The sequence below is a fragment of the Rhodamnia argentea genome, chromosome 1 (genome assembly GCF_020921035.1).
Source record: "Rhodamnia argentea isolate NSW1041297 chromosome 1, ASM2092103v1, whole genome shotgun sequence".
Lineage (NCBI taxonomy): Eukaryota > Viridiplantae > Streptophyta > Magnoliopsida > Myrtales > Myrtaceae > Rhodamnia > Rhodamnia argentea.
This window is the reverse complement of record NC_063150.1, coordinates 421,506-437,842: the sequence shown is the minus strand read 5'-3', so window position 1 is coordinate 437,842 and position 16,337 is coordinate 421,506. Positions and strand designations below refer to the sequence as shown.

Genomic DNA, 16,337 nt, shown 5'->3' with positions numbered 1-16,337 from the left:
AAATCATGCAATCTGGATTGGAGTTGAAATTTTCGTGCTGCAGTTTCCCAATGGACTTCTGGTCAAAAGGCATCAAAAATCAAAGGGTTAATACCACGGAAAACCCCAAACTGGTACACTTGTGACAAATTTACCCCAAATTATTTTTTTGACCACATAAAACTCCAAACTGGTATACCTATGACAAATTTACCCTAAACTGGTACACATGTGACAAATTTACCCTCCGTTAATTTTCGTTAAATTTAAGCATCAAACCGTTGATTTGGTGACACGTGACGGTTGACAGGTATACCAAGATGGAGTTTTGACCATCCGCTTGTCAGCGCATTTATCAATTTGAGATTTTTCGTGATATTAAATCAATTTAACTGGGGTAAATTTGTCACGGGTGTACCAGTTTAGGGTATTTCGTGGTCAAAAGAATTAGTTTATGGTAAATTTATCATAGATATACCAGTTTAGGATTTTTGATGGTCAAAAAAATAGTTTGGGGTAAATTTGTCACGGGTGTACCGGTTTGGGGTTTTTCGTGGTCAAAAAAATAATTTAGGGTAAATTTGTCACGGTATACCGAGTTTAGGGTTTTTCATGGTATTAACCCAAAATCAAATGATCAAAATACAAGAAAAAAAGAAGGGAAAGTCATGGTCAAAGCTTATGACTTATGCCGGTTCTTTGTCTTCGTTCAGCTTCGCGGGTCGCATCAGAGCATGAATTGCTGAGGAAAAATGACTGATAAAAAATTGGGAAAAGGGGGAGAAGTAGCAGAGTGACTTAGACACGGTTTCTCTGGCTTTTGGATGGCATAAGAGAGTCAAAAAGAGACCAACAAAAATTCAGCAAATCCTTTTTGGTCCTTGATGTCCATCGTTAATTGCAACATATTATCTCGTACTTGATTAATCTACGGTCAATAGTTTGCTACATTATGCACACACATATGTCGTGTTTCTAGACGTACCCATTTTTTTTTATTTGGAGAAAACACCAAAAAAAAAACCCGAAAACGGTGTCCACGGTAACACAAATACCTCAAATTTTTTTTTTTTTGGCGTCACCGAAACCTTAAAAATTGTTCTAATGTGCCAAAGAACCTCTCGATCTACCACCGAAAACCCTAAACCTTGCCCATCACGATGCCAATACTCAAATTTTTTTTTTTTGGTGTCGCCACTGCCCTAAATCTGTACAACCGTGAGGAAAAAAATTGGTGGAGAGAGTTTGTTAGTTTTCGTGACAGGAAAAGAAAAAGTTTGGGATATGGTGGGACAGAAGGGCATAATTTTAGAGTTTTTGTTGCCGAAAAAAAAAAAAAAAGAGATTGCGGGTATTGACATCGTAAATCGATAATGAGAAGTGAAAGACAGAAAACACAAAACGGAAAGAACAAATGAGGTTGAGAGATAAAACGGGTAATTTAGGCACTTATCATAAAATAAATAAGCTATCAATTTTTTTTTTTGTATTTTAGGGATTTTCTTTTTTGCCAAGGGAAATAGGAAACCTAATTAAGATTATCACTACAATAGACAAAGAGGAAAGCCAAATTAGTTAAGGAAGCACCTACGTCGACCGGTGAGCCTTAGCCTAACTACTACGCATGCAATTAGCACAACATTTTGCCGCCATACATAAAGAGGTGGGGCCCATCAATTGAACTGCTGACTCTATCTGTAAGAATAACTTCATTAAGGAAACTTTGGTGGTCCATTTATTTTTAAAGATAAGGACGTATCATTGTCTCGTTCACTCCATGGTTCGTTTAAGGTTAACAAATCTGACTATGTAGGCAAAAAAAAAAAATATATATTGGTTGGCAAATTTTGAGCTATAGTTTTGGGTTTTAGCATGTGAGGTCGAGATCGTTTTTTAGAAAAATTGTTACTGATTGAGCCTATTCGGTCATGTTCGATCGACGGCCTTATCAGATTTGAGGGTGTGGCCCTTCGCTAAAGAAAATCGAATTCTACCAAACATGGTTACTCGCTCTTTTATATATATATATGACAATTCACTCCTAAACTTTTTGGTTTGGTCGATGCAATCCTGAACCCCTTTTCTTAATATGAAATTTCAATAGAATACTTTCACTAAATTTTGGCCTGAAATTGCTTACATAGTAGCGTACAATCGTCATCGACCATCCTACGTGACATGTTGACATGGACAACTTTACTCCAAATGACGTCTTGCGTGGACCACCGTGTCATGACAATTTGTCGGAATGATTATGTTCGAAATTTCGCGCAAAGATTTCGGATTGCTTTAGCGAAATCAAAAAATTTAGGACTGAATTCTCGACTTTACAATAGATTTAGGATTGAGAATCGGTAATTTTCCCCAATGTCCCCTTTAGGACGATGAGAGTCTACCGTACGTGTGAAACCGGTACGTGTACTCGGATTGAGCATGTCGTCAATTGCTCTACTTTTGACTTTTGGTGGGCTAATTTGGACAAAGAAAGCCAGAGACTTGACCATTCGAGCCGGTGGATGAACAAGTTAGGTTGCTTTTTACCTTTGGGAGTGATAAGCCGAAGTTGCCGAACAAAAGGAATTTTATTTTATTTTATTTTATTGGTAGAAGAAAAAGGAAATTTCTGGGCGCGCGTATTTTAACCTTTCTCAAGTAATTTCACCTATATCTATGTAGCATCAAACAAATTGACTTGCGTTTCTGAATCTCGATTAATTAAATCTCCCGCTCAGATAAATTAATTCATAATCTCACGTATAATTACACAAATTTTTTTTATAATCTGCAATTTGTCATGCGTTACGTTAGTTATGATATAAATGTTGGTGTGTAGTGAGTAAAGTGTAACACAGCCCACATTTTTTCCCTTGGGGATTAAGGAAACAAACGAGGAAAGCAAGAAGCTTTCTTCTTCTTTTTCCCAGGCTGCTAAAAGAAACAAAAAGTAAGAAGGCAAGAACTATTCTGTAGAAAAGAGAAAGAGGAAAAGGAAAAGAAAAGGGAAAAAAGGAAAGCAACACAGCAGCCCATGGGAAAATTCTTGTTGGAAGAAGACAGGAGAAGTTGATTTGTTCCGCCTAATTGTGTTGCAGTTTCCGTTGACCTCTGAGGGCTTCCTTTTGTTTGATAGTTTGACTCACAAGCAAGCGATGGGAGCTCACTTCTTCTCAATCTGACCACTGCCATCGCCCATATTGACCTTAACCTTAAGCCCACTTTGCGGCTTAATTACTGTATGCTTGACCCGATAATTAGGTAATTATGCACGGACATATAAAGACTAGTCATGCATGAACCCGAGGAGCATGAGATGAAGGAAGCAACGGTAATTTAGGAAGTCTAAAAGTGAGAAGGAGAGATCGAAAGCGGGTGTTCATTTATGAAATGTGTCGGCACGAGAGAATGATTGAGATTGGGCTGGGGATCTATAGGCGAGACAAAATGATGCTTTTGGGTGTATGCACAAGGAAGACATGGAATAGACTTTGTAGAATCGCTTGTTATGAGCATGTTCGAATTATTGACTAAGGCACTAATTTATTTACAAAATAAAAGTTGTACAAATAGATGCGTAAAGAGAGAACATTTCAAGATTTGAACTTTTTGTGTTAGGTTGTTTATAAGATAGAAATTATTCAAATAATAAATTGAAATGCGTGAGATGATGAAATGAAATCGTAAATTTAGACGCTTGTCCAATGACAAAATACTTATAAAAAATTAATTGTGAATAATTTGGAAATTTAAAAAAAAAAAAACCCATTGTGATCCCGTAAAAAAGCAAAATCGCCAAAAAAGTCATAAATCTATTGTGTTTGTGCCAATTTAGTCATGAACTTTTCAATTATACTAATTCAGTCCTAAACCTTTCACAACTTACCGTGTAGTTCATCCGATAAATTTTGGATAAAAATTACTGACACGAACACCAATCATCCTACGTGACATAGCTGATAAACGACTGATGTTGACTTTGACAATTTTTACAATTTTTTTTTTTTTTTTATATTTTGTTCTTGTCTTTTTTTCTTTTCTTTCCTTTCTTTACTTTCAATCATGGCCTGGTGAGATTTAGACGAGGGCTCATGGCCCTTGCCTACATCCAAGAGAGGGCCGACGGGGGCCTCTCAACCCTTGCTTGTGTTTAGACAAGCGTAGGTAGGTGACGTCACCGGCCCAGAGTTGTAAAAAAAGAACAAAGAAAGACAAGAAAAAAAAAAAGAAAATATATTAAAAAATTATATTAAAAAAATTATTTCAATCGTGCCACGTAAGACAATCATCGTCCATGTCAACGTTTTCTAACAGAGATTGGCCAGATGTACAACATTGAAAAATCGTCAAAAGACTTGGGAATCGATTGTCACGATTGAAAGATTTAAAATTAAATTGATGTACGTATAATAAATTTAGGACTTTTTGATAAATTTTCCCCTTACAAGTATTAGGGCCCTTGAGCTTTTATTACCGTCAGTACATAGATTTAGATAACCGAGTGTGACATTGCGAAAACGACATTGTTTACTGTGTCATCATTAATATGCTTATCGTACTCTAGTAATCTTGATCAGTAATTCAATATTATCGAGATGTTTTTTTAAGAATACATATGCAAGTGTATTCTTAATTTCAACTAACAATCGAATTATTTGGGTACATGGTTCTTTGAAGACAAAATCACGAGTCCCTTTTTTCCTTTTTCTTGTTTTGGTAAAAGTTATGAATCCATTCAAAAAGCACACGTCCAACTTCACAAAAGCCATCAGCCCTAAATCATAGACAATTCAAAGGAATTGGCCATACATGATCCAACCTCGAACCAAGAGATGTAGAATAGAAGCAGAGAATAGAACTGAAAGAGATCATGATCATGACTGGAGACGTTTTAGCATCAATGTAGAGGGCTTCCATAGATTTCCCCCTCTGCCATGTATTTCTATTGCACATGCTCCTTATGGTCCAATTCATTTTTTCTAAGTGACTACCAGAAGTGGATAGTTGTACATTTTCCTACTACACAGACAGCGTTATGTAACGTTGTTGTTCTGCATTACCAATCAGACTGTTGTATCTTCCGGAATACAGGATTGCCAGATGATTGAAGACAACATTTTTCAACGAAGATAAACAACTTGGCCTAGAACATCAAGAAACAGCCCACTGAACAGGGAGAACTACTAAACCCAGAAAGCATCTTCAAGTTAGAGACAGATCCATATAGTATCCTGTCAAGAACCTGTCCTGGAGGGGTCTGGTGGTGGCTCTCTGCCGACAACTCTCACTAATTTTGACCGCAAGCTTGCAGCTGGTTTCCATGCGTTCAAGATGTCATTTGTCTATGGAGTCAAATGATAAACATCAAATACTTACCTGGAGATAGAAATGCATAGGCCGTCAAATCAGAGTTAAAGGGTGATGTGAAGCAGAAGGGGAATCTAACAAAAAACATAAGTTGAAGTGCTTATTTGCAGCAAACAAATAGAGGATTTTGTTAACAAGTGCCCCACTTCATTATACTGGTCGTGCGATTAGTGTTTATTGAAAATTAGAAGTATTTTCTTATCAAGTATGGTTAATCAATGCCCTGGCAGCACTCGTTGACAAGACCCTAGAAATTTAATCCAAAGAAGATGCTAAAAAAAGGAAGAAAGGATGCTTCCCCACCTACTAATATAGTCAATTACCAGTTCTTGCAAGTCAACATCTCATTGACTATGAGATTCAAACTCAACACAAACATCTTCTTGCGTGTGTGTGTGTGAGAGAGAGAGAGAGAGAGATTTTGACTGCCTGACCTGTGTCAGCTTAACCCTAGAATAACCCGGACATGCCATTATGTTTTGACAAACTAGTCCCTGCTACTAGAACCTCTCTGCAGTGCTCAGACTGAAATCACCAGTATCATATGCTGACAAGTAGGTACCGATAAATGATCTTACACCACCCGAAAAGTGACATTCCATAACATAAAAACAATGCAAGGCACCAAAACTTGAAGTGCGATAGTCTCCTGCTTCTTTCTAGCTGAATGTTCCACATGCTGCAATAGGTTTTTACCTTTCCAAGAATGCCATCATTCTGCAAATCGCACAGGAGTGCCAGACTCCCAACATTATGTGGTATCGTTGTCATCGGATAACACCCTTGTCGATGACTGAGGCTGTTTCAAATAAAAATGCAGTTAAGTTCTCTTCAACAAGCTTCCAAAGCTACAGCATTTGGCAAAATTAAATTCTTCATCGTAGCCTTTACATCGATGTTCTCCCCCGTGGAAATTTCAATGGTTATGGCATCCCAGTTACTACATTTATAATACTACTGCATGTTTCATAGACTACCGTGTTTTATTGACTTAGCAGTCCACTCTTATCGTTCACCAGTCTCCCAATACAATGTCTTAACCTAGCAGTGGTCCACTCTCGCAGTAAGAAAGCAAAAAGAAAAAATATCTCCTGCAGGAATGATTTGGAAGATCCAAATAGTGTTATTTGCTAGCAACAACAAAATGGAGGCAGTCAATCAATGTAGATGGATCCGAAATCTGATTCAAATCCATGAATATCTTAAACCATGTAGACGTAATCCTCACTGAAGAACCAACTGTGTTTTTTGCTAATATTGCAGCACCAATTGTGAGAGGAGCAACTGCGTAATATTTACCTGAAGTTACAAGTGGAAAAGGACAACAAATGGATGAGTCTTCAAACAACAACATGCTAGTGGCTGAACTGCAGTATATTTTTCTCAGTACTCAACGCATCAACACCATACTAGAACATCGGAACCAGGCAAAACAGAAGAATTGAATGACCTAGCTGCGCTTCTGCTATGAGGTTGGAGAGGAAGCATGGCAGTAGTCAAAATCCCGAGCAGCACTTTTGCTCTTGACGATCTGTTTCAACAAGAACTCAAAGGTGTAAATAATGCAATGGATCCACTTGCAAAAGATGGTGATTTTCAGTATTAGCATGAAGTGAATCTACCAAGTATACAGTTGACTCAAATTTTTGTTGTGAAATACTTTATCATGTTCTACGACTTCAATCAAACCCGCCGCAATTTAAGATTAATTCAAGTGGGCAACATGATCATCATCAATATTATGCTTGATAGACACGTCTGAATGCACAACATCTACTCCAAATCAGAGTATTCAGAAGTACCATAAGATAGCCAAATATCCTCTTCCTAAAGAAATTGCCAAGCAAGGCTAGTTCTTTTGCATACATATAGGGAGCATATTTTCAGAGAGGACAAGGAAAATATAATACTAACAAGTTTTCTGCATTAACGAATACAGCAATGGCAAATATCCAAATACTGCCACATGGACATCATTGGAGCAACATAAAAGAAAGGTACAAGAGCAAACCTTGTAAAAGTATTTCTTCCTAAGTTTTATTGCCATGCGTATGCATCTTTTGACATTGATCTTGAGCATGTTATCATTGAAAATCTGCAATGCATCACATAGAAATGTCACCTTCAACTCGAAGAAATCACTACGGAGGGAATAATATATGAAAACCCAAGCCAGGTATTTGAGACTTTCTTTCTTTCCTATTTTCTATAAAAGAAAAAAAGGAAGCTTCTTTTCATATTCACGTTGACAGTTTCAAAACCTTTCAGACTTGACTTTTAATAACTAACGGAGGTTCTCAAATTACATATATAAAAACAGTTTTTTTTTTAGTCGAAATATAAAAAAAGTTCAAGCCATGGTTTTTTGCCATAAAACTATCAGCTGGCACAAGAAGAGTTAACATTAACCCCACAAAAACGAAGAATGCTATGAATATAATAAATAGGCATCAGGCATTTTAAGTGTGCATCAGCATACTTGTTACCAGCAGAAGAAAAGCCAAACAAAATATTTTGACCTATAACTACATTAAAGTAGCCCCAGTATATCTGAGAAGCATGCCACGATAAATCCAGCAATCATATAAACGTGGTACATACTTATTATCGCACACTAGTTCTCTTAACTAGAGCAAAAAAATCCATAGAGTGATCAACAGAGCTTGCATATACATGATCTCAGAAAATAAGCACAAATGGGAAGCACAATAGACCTGCCTTTATCATATCATCAAATGAATGGGTTTCTCGAATGACTTTCTGGCGGTTCATAATCAGAATCGCTGCCACACAAAAGACAGATAACCTGTCACCCCCTTTTGTAGTTGACGAGACTGGACTGCAGATTGGCACTCGATCATTCCTCGACCAAAAACTTTTTGTCAAGCCACAGAAGGGACGTGTTGATGAAGATTTCACTCCAGTATTCTCAGAATTAGACTCTCCCTTGCCGTGTTTTGACTGTGCAGCACTTTCTGAATTATCGCTACCATTATTTATAGCTGCTAATGCTGCATCAGCTTCAAGATCCGTAGGGTCATGAATCACCAATAAATCCAAGCAATTCTCCTCCAAATTGTATTGTAGGGATTCGTCAAAATCAGCACCCCACATCATCTGCATTCTAAATCAAAGTCAGAACCAACAATGAAAAATTGAAATGAACACATGCCTATCAAATTCATGCCTTCAGAAAATAAAAAATTTGGTTGCAAAGATGCAGCCAAGCCACCTGTAACAGATTTAATGGTTGTATAATTAATAAGCTCTTCTTAGCATATTGATCCTATTGAAATACTAAGTAGCATGGAATATCTTGGTTCTAATATGCCTATTTAAGGGGAAAAAGTATTTTGCATCAGGTGAAACTAAAAGAATTCCAAATCAAGATTGCTGGCCCAATGATCTGAGAGAGACGATCTGTAGCAATAGACGATAATCTATAATCAGGAAGTAATTCTCTCAACCATTAAATAGTTCAGAAAAGACGCAAGCCAGACGTGTTCAATTTCCCATACAGGCAAATAAATAGTAGCTGTACGACACTTAGGTGAAGCGAACAAACACCCAAAGCTCACCTAATGTCAGATTTTTCTCACAAACACAAGAGCTCCAGATATTTTTACAGATTCAGATCCTTCAAATTCAGTAGTTAAGACAATGTTTTCCCTAACACCCATTGCAGAACTGATAAAAGTCGCCAATAATAACATTATGCTGGTCTATATCAGGTCAAATTTAGTTACTTAAGCCTTTTCAACAATGATAAAACAATTCACATAAAACAACTACCTCTACATTAGCATAAGTAACAACCTGACTCACACCGTTATGTTAAGTGGTAAAATGCAGCTATCAGAAAGGATAACATCCCCGCAATAGGCTCATTTTTCAGTTTCCAAATTCTCATCCCTTTTTATGCCTATCTGAGGATGAGCAATTGATCTTTTCCAAGTCCTAAAAAAGGCTCTTGTCCTAAATTTGCATGTCTTATTGATGTTTTAGTAGTCCTGGACATATGACTTTATTTGCAAAATCTCGAGACAGTCTCCACAGTTTTTTCCTTCCCCTTTTCTTCTCTCATGAGATATCTGTGGGGAATTTTGCATTTCTTTTTTTTTTTTTGGGGAGAGGGGGGGTGGGGTGTGTGGAGGGAGGGGGACGTAAGGTTTAGATGCATACGGACCTCCCACATACGAAGAGAATCATTAAAAGATAATTCGCGGCGGAAGAGCACCAGCAGCATTCTGAATGCAAAGTGAAGACTTTCAGCACCAATATGTGACAGGTGCGCGAACATCTCCCTGTCTGTGAGTTCCAAAATGCACCACAAAACTTGCAATTGCTTCATCACTCCTGTCGGCCCTTCCATTTGAAAATTTTCACGCTGGAAAAGGGAGAAATGCTTAGGTTGAGGGGAAACATGATGTTATCAATCTCATTGGTTTCTAATGAAACGATACCATTCTCCTTAGAAGCATCTCAAAGCACCAAAATGCGTCGGCATTATCCTCAAAAAGAACCACGAAAGGTGACAGAAGGTCACTCATACCTAAAAGTTCCAATGAAAGCTCTCTTTAAGTTGAAGTTTAGAATACAACACCCATAATCAAGCTAAATGAATGCAACACATGGAAAAAGCTGGCGTGACTGATTATAAACATTCACGGGTACGCAGAAAAGGGACTGCACCTTGGCAATACCCAGTTGCAGGATCAGCCCACGCATAGACTGCAAGGATATCAGACATTCTAGCCAAATTTCTTGTATCCTCATAGAATTCAAGATGACTATCTGTTCTCACCACATCTACAACTGAGAAAATAACAGAAATCAACTCCAATAGAATATAACTATGTAAGTATACCTCTTTACCAAACAAAAAAAAAACTATGTAAGTATACCACAAACATACGTACAGGTTTTCTGAAAAAATGAGACAACCATGCTCAACTTACCTATGCGGTGCAGAGTCCATCTCCATTCTGATACTCTCTCTTCACTGACATTAACTTCTCGAGATGAAGATGTACCTCTGAGAGGAGATTCTGGAATACTAGATATCTTCAAACTGCTTACAATTTGAGGTTTACTAGCTAGCTTTTGGGACTGTGACACTGTCCCACAGGCATTAGGTGGGATCATTTCTATTTCAGATTTAATGGGGGGGACATCATTAGAAGGAAAACCATTTTGCTCCATAACTAAATCAGTGTTGTTAGTAATTTGGAAACTATGCATTCTATTATCTCCCATTTGAAACATATCGTGTGTAGCAAATTTGCTGTCAGCATCATTTTTTTCTTCCCTATCTTCTTCTTTTTCCTCAAACAAATTAGTTACAGACAATGGAGGAAAATCAAAATAAGTTTGGATTCCAGATTGGGATCCATTTGCTTCTCTCCCAACTTCTTGAGAACCAGAAGTATATGGAGGGGAACTGGCCAGTAAAGTAGAAGTGTCATAGGCTGCACCAACATCGTTGTCCCTCACACTGACAAGATCAGCCGAATCAGTGAAACTTTCCCTCTGACATGCTTGTGACTGTGACATATCTGTACAATCATTTTCCAGATGTTGGAAGTTATCTAATCTACTCACACTATCTATGGAAGTTTGTCTGCTTTCAGTTTTGTCTTCTCTTCCACGGTCATCTTTTGAAGATGTCCTTGTGTCCAAAACTTTAGACCCCACCACATAGGCAAGTGAACCAGTCCCTACACTTGAATTCATCATTTGGCATTGTCTGATCAGACTGCTGTATCTATCCCTGCAAGTTCATAAACTGCTTTAACGATTGAATTTTCAGCCTTGTTTATCATGATGCAAATGACAAGTTAAGGGGTATTTGTAATTCCACAAACTCTTCCAGCACTGGGAGGGGCAGGAAAGGGGGGAAGGGGGTAGAGGGGGAGGAATTGTTAACAATATGCATAAAATATCAACACACGTAATATGAACCAACTAATGTAAAAGGCACATATAAGCAAACGCAAATTATCTTAAGAATATTACCAACACTATAAATATCTGCCTACTGAAAATTTTTAGTTTCACAATAATCATCTCTCCAAGAATTGCTAAAATGCCAATTTCCTACCTGAGCACACATTCATACAGGTACATTATTGTAACATGAGTTAATCTTGTGCGGGAAGCAATTTTAGCTGATCTAGGTAGCCAACGCTTAGCTCCGATTCTTCTTGAACTTTTCAAGATGTTCCTTTTGCCGAGACTAATTGGATTGGCATGACGGAGATATAACTCCTATTATTCTCATGATAGCATTTCCAGGGAAGATTTTATTTAAAAAAAAAATCATGTTACGACACTGTCATAAACAACCCACATACAGTGTAAAATCAGAGCATTAGAGCACATAAGTAAAGATCCTCAAAAATCATCATCATATTCAGAACAAATAGCAAACCAAAAGCACATGCATTGTTTGAAATATACTTGATCCTTGTAAAGGACCTCAAATATCCTGAAGTTTAGACAGAGAAATTGGAGAATTCCTCCTTTATCAATTATCTTGATGTTATGGCTTAAAAGAAACGGGAGGATTTATTTCAAGGTTACAGTTCTCATGTCAAAAGTTACATGTATTGCTTTAAACATGCTATTGACTTGATTGCCATATTACTTAACGACTTTTCTGTAGTCTCAATTACATTTCCTTTGTTGTTACATTCATCTTCCCTTTTTCGGATATCTAGAAGGAAAACCACACTCTCAAAGTTCTATTGTTGGTCAGAGTTTGCTGCCACTTTCAAATATATAAACATGTACACTCAGTTTGTATCTTTGTTTAGTTCAATTTACTTATCATTCATAAAAAAATATTGTGAAATGCCAAGTACAAAGAAGAACATAAACAATCATATTATTAAGTAAAGGGAAAAAAATTGACGTAATAAGTGGAACGGCATGTCATTCACCAGCAACGCCAATCGGATCCAATGTTTCGGATTAATCTATTTGCAAGAACAAGAAAAGAGGAGATTATATCATATTGTTATCATGCAACATTTCAAGCACAGAAATAATATTTACATAAGTGGGCCAAGACCTCCGTGCTTCTCTCAATTGCCTTCGAAACTCAGCTGTACTGTCCAGTGCATAGCAGCCAAGCAAAAATTCCCATACTTCTGGTCTTATAGATGGATCTACACCCTACTTGCAGAAAACAAAGTGAAAGATGGTTACTGTAATTCGTTCTACAAAATAAAAAAGCAGTCCATTCAACAAAGTTTGATGATACCTATGAGAAACAGAAGCAACAAATAAATTAACAATGCCTAATAGTCACAAATAAATAAAATTTTCCACCACATAAAGACATCTCGTGAACTCAGTGACAAAGCTGAGGTAAGCAAATAGGAAAAGGATGAAACATCAGAATATTTGCCCATAAATTAGGAATTGGCGTGAATTTGCTTCTGCAGATTTTTACAACATAAAGGAGATCATAGCAAGTATGATACTGACAAATTTTTGTCAAGCACTCAGGTGATCGATCTTATCACATTTTCTCTAATTGTAGGTACAAACCAGAAAACTCCCATGCTTATGACAAATCAGTGATTCAATGATGTCACTATTGCTATCAAAGTCTCAGTTAAAGCATACAGTAGGTACAAGATTGCCCACCCTGCGAGTAAAGCATGGTCAACAAACGAACCATACTTCAACCAAAGTCTCGGCTAAATTGCCTAAAAGGTAATGAATTCGTTCAGAGAGTATGGAATAATTAACCAAATAACCATACTTTTGAGTTAAGACGACCATTAGCTTTGTAAAGATTGAAACATCTTCATTTGGAATAGGATCATAAGGGCCGATGTAATACATTCAGCTATCAAAATGGGGTCAGGTCCATCTGGTATATTAGGTACAAAATATATCAACTGGTCTATGCAAGAAGTAGGTCAAGTGAAGCAAGCCCTAAAAGCAATGCTGAGCAGAAATCTCTCTAGAGAATATCATTATCCTGGAACCAACTATGTAAAGGGTGTGACCTTCTCAAAAAAACATACCGTACTCAAAAGGGCAAAAAGCACGTGGCATGTTTATGCAAATTAAACAACTCCCAAAATGTACATACCCCAAGAATGATTAGCCTAAGTGCTTTATGAAAAGCCAAAACCTTTCCATCACTATCAAAACTCGCCCTCCACTTTTCAGGCTTGAGCATTTGGCCAACCTGAATCAAGACAGAAAATAGAAAACTCAAACCACTTTGAAAGCAAAAAGTTTACATGAGCCAGATTAATGAAAAAAAAAAACATACTTTTTAAAGTACAAAATGTGCATGTCACTAATTAACAGTTCATGCAATAACATAGATTTGTCTTAAAAAAGTTTCAAATCAGAACACGCTTCTAGATTAGCATGATCTTTCTTTAATCAGCCAGTATTACATTCCCATTTTAGGAACCTAGGATGTTCCTCGGCAGTCAATGTCCTAAAATTTGAGAAGCTTAAGTGAACCCAAGCAAGTCATTTCCCTTAACGCATAATCTTACATGAGATGTTAAATGAAGACCTAACTAGGCTATTACTATCTTTATGTGTTGCCCATTAAAATTTCGTTCAGATAAATGTCATTTGTTGGCTCATATACTTAGTTATTCTCCCTCTTTGCTGTCTCCCCCAATACAGAAAGGAGCAACACCGAAGCTGCATACTTAGAGTGCCCACCAATTGTAGGACTGACTGGTAGGACGTGCGCATCCACTTACATCCTTCCAGCTAGTGTGCATGATTGGTGTAAATTAGAGGCCAATGTAAACATATGATTTAATTTTAACAGAGGGACCACCAAACCACATCACGAACTACTTAAATATTCCCATCGCATTGGAGACATCTCATCAGCCATCAGCACAGTGGTGTAGCTGTTGCACGGATGCATCAAGACAGGGAAGAGTTGCAACAAGCTTTTTTCTTCAGAAGCATCAGCACAATTCGACCTACATTGTCTATCTTCTGGTAGAGTGACATGGAGAGAGCAAATTCATGTTGACAGAAGCAAGTGAAAGAAGAGATGGCAACAAAATCATAAACCAAGAACAATAAGCATGGCCACACCAGTCAATCTACTTGGACACGAACTGATTCAGCTCCATACTCATCGAACCATGGAAATAAATGAAGGAACAAATGAAAGACCGCTGTAGAAAATTACTGCCATAAAATAACCTTCATCGAAGATGGAGAGAGGCAAGGATCCCCAATATCGCGGACAATCGAACTCATCCTCTGCAGATTCACCGTGCTCGCTTTCCCGCATCTGCATGGCTTCTCCTCACGACCACAAGACATCACACTTTCCAAAATTCCCTACTTCCTCTCTTACCAGCTATCATTACCAGCAAAATGCCAACTCAAGAATCAACAACAAACTGCAACACCGACAAGCTACCGAAAATCAGTCGAATACACGATAACCCATCGGAACCAAACCAGACAAGTAATCCAAGAAAGCTTCAAAAAAATCATTTTTGTCGATCGTTTGAGCTACAATCGAGATTCGGGCGAGGTCAGTGAAGATCAGAATCGAGAATTGAATTTACATTGCTCGATCGCAATCTGAATGGGAACTGGAAAACGGCGAAGAGCGACCAAACAACCGCTGACGCGTGGAGAGAGGGGGGGGCTCACCAGGGGCGATGCATCATTCCGATGATTACAACGAACGAGGACGGCGGTCAGATTTGCCCGATTCGATGGCGAATGGGAAGAAAGATCGGGGACGGGCATGCGTCGTTGTCGTCGTCGTCGTCGCGCGAACAGCGGTCAATGCGTCTTCACGCGGTGGGCGTCGGTTGGAGCTCGGAGGGAGGAAAACGAGATCTCCGAAGCAGAGAGAGAGAGAGAGAGAGAGAGAGAGAAAAAGATGGCGGAGGGGGATGGGTTTAGGCGAACTGGCGAAGGGTAGGAGGGAGGCAAACCTCTTCCTCCCTTTGTCAATGTCACCAAATCGTAGACCGTTTCTTCTCCCCCTTTCTCCTTTTTTTTTTTTTATTTTTTGGGGGGGCCACCCAAAATATAATTGTTTTTCAAAGTGTCTTTGGTAATATTTTCAAATGTTTATGTTCTAAACTTGCTTGATTATTTTATCATTACATTTTTTTTTCATTTGAATGCATATTATATACAAAATGATAAATGTATGTACTGATGCATACATGATTAAACGTGACGCATTGTCAAGATGTATGCATTGTAATAATTATAGTATAAACAAATTGATAGATAAATGGATGAATGAACGGTCAATGATGATTTAGTTATACAAAAAATAAAAGTTATAATAGGTTGAGATAATTTGTCATTTTTTCTTTCCAACTTTTAAGATAATTTTTCTAATTTCTATTTTGTACTTTCCAATGATGAAATAGCTATATTTTCTTTTTATGTGCTTGACCAATGCATGAAAATAATTATAATAGAATTCTTTTGCATGATGTTGATACTTCGTTTTCTTTTTATATGCTTGACTAATGCATGAAGATAATAGTATATTTTCATCCTTTGGTTTGTTGACGAAATTAATGTCATCCGGTTGTAATTATAATTGTTGTCGAAAAATATGCCCTCATGTAAGTCATGGGAGGTTATAACAATTTCTCTCTTCTTTTGTACCCTTTTTTTTTTTTATTTCAAAGCAATTGAGGACTAAATAAATTGTAATTTTAACTTCGTGAAGGCCTAATAAGAAAATATACGTGCCAGTAAAAAAAAAAATAAACAAAGGATTAACATATATGAAGTCAAATGAAAGTCGAATGCAAACTTAATTGAGCAAAAAATCAGTTATTTTATTTATTTGAAAACAAATAAAAAAATTAGCAATAATTAAAGCTAGTATCAAAAAAATTAAAACATATTTTTTTTTGTGATTCATTGAAAAATAATTGAAAAAAAAAAAAAATAAATAATTTGAAAAATATTTTTTAAAATATGAGCTGTCGTTCGAAATAATTGATAAA

The 16,337-nt window shown here is 37.2% G+C and overlaps 1 protein-coding gene across 1 annotated transcript; it reads right to left on the bottom strand.

Moving 5' to 3' along the window:
* Nucleotides 1-5,006: 5,006 nt before the first annotated feature.
* Nucleotides 5,007-15,263, bottom strand: LOC115745268 (small G protein signaling modulator 1-like). Its single transcript, XM_048282757.1, has 13 exons — nucleotides 15,007-15,263; nucleotides 14,545-14,747; nucleotides 13,448-13,546; nucleotides 12,413-12,516; nucleotides 10,299-11,110; nucleotides 10,033-10,155; nucleotides 9,804-9,892; nucleotides 9,527-9,727; nucleotides 8,059-8,457; nucleotides 7,352-7,435; nucleotides 6,640-6,871; nucleotides 5,775-6,139; nucleotides 5,007-5,349 (listed from the first exon to the last, which is right to left on the bottom strand). Exons 2-11 carry the CDS (start codon nucleotides 14,665-14,667, stop codon nucleotides 6,806-6,808), a joined length of 2,100 nt encoding a protein of 699 aa, XP_048138714.1. The 5' UTR covers nucleotides 14,668-14,747; nucleotides 15,007-15,263; the 3' UTR covers nucleotides 5,007-5,349; nucleotides 5,775-6,139; nucleotides 6,640-6,805.
* Nucleotides 15,264-16,337: the final 1,074 nt, after the last annotated feature.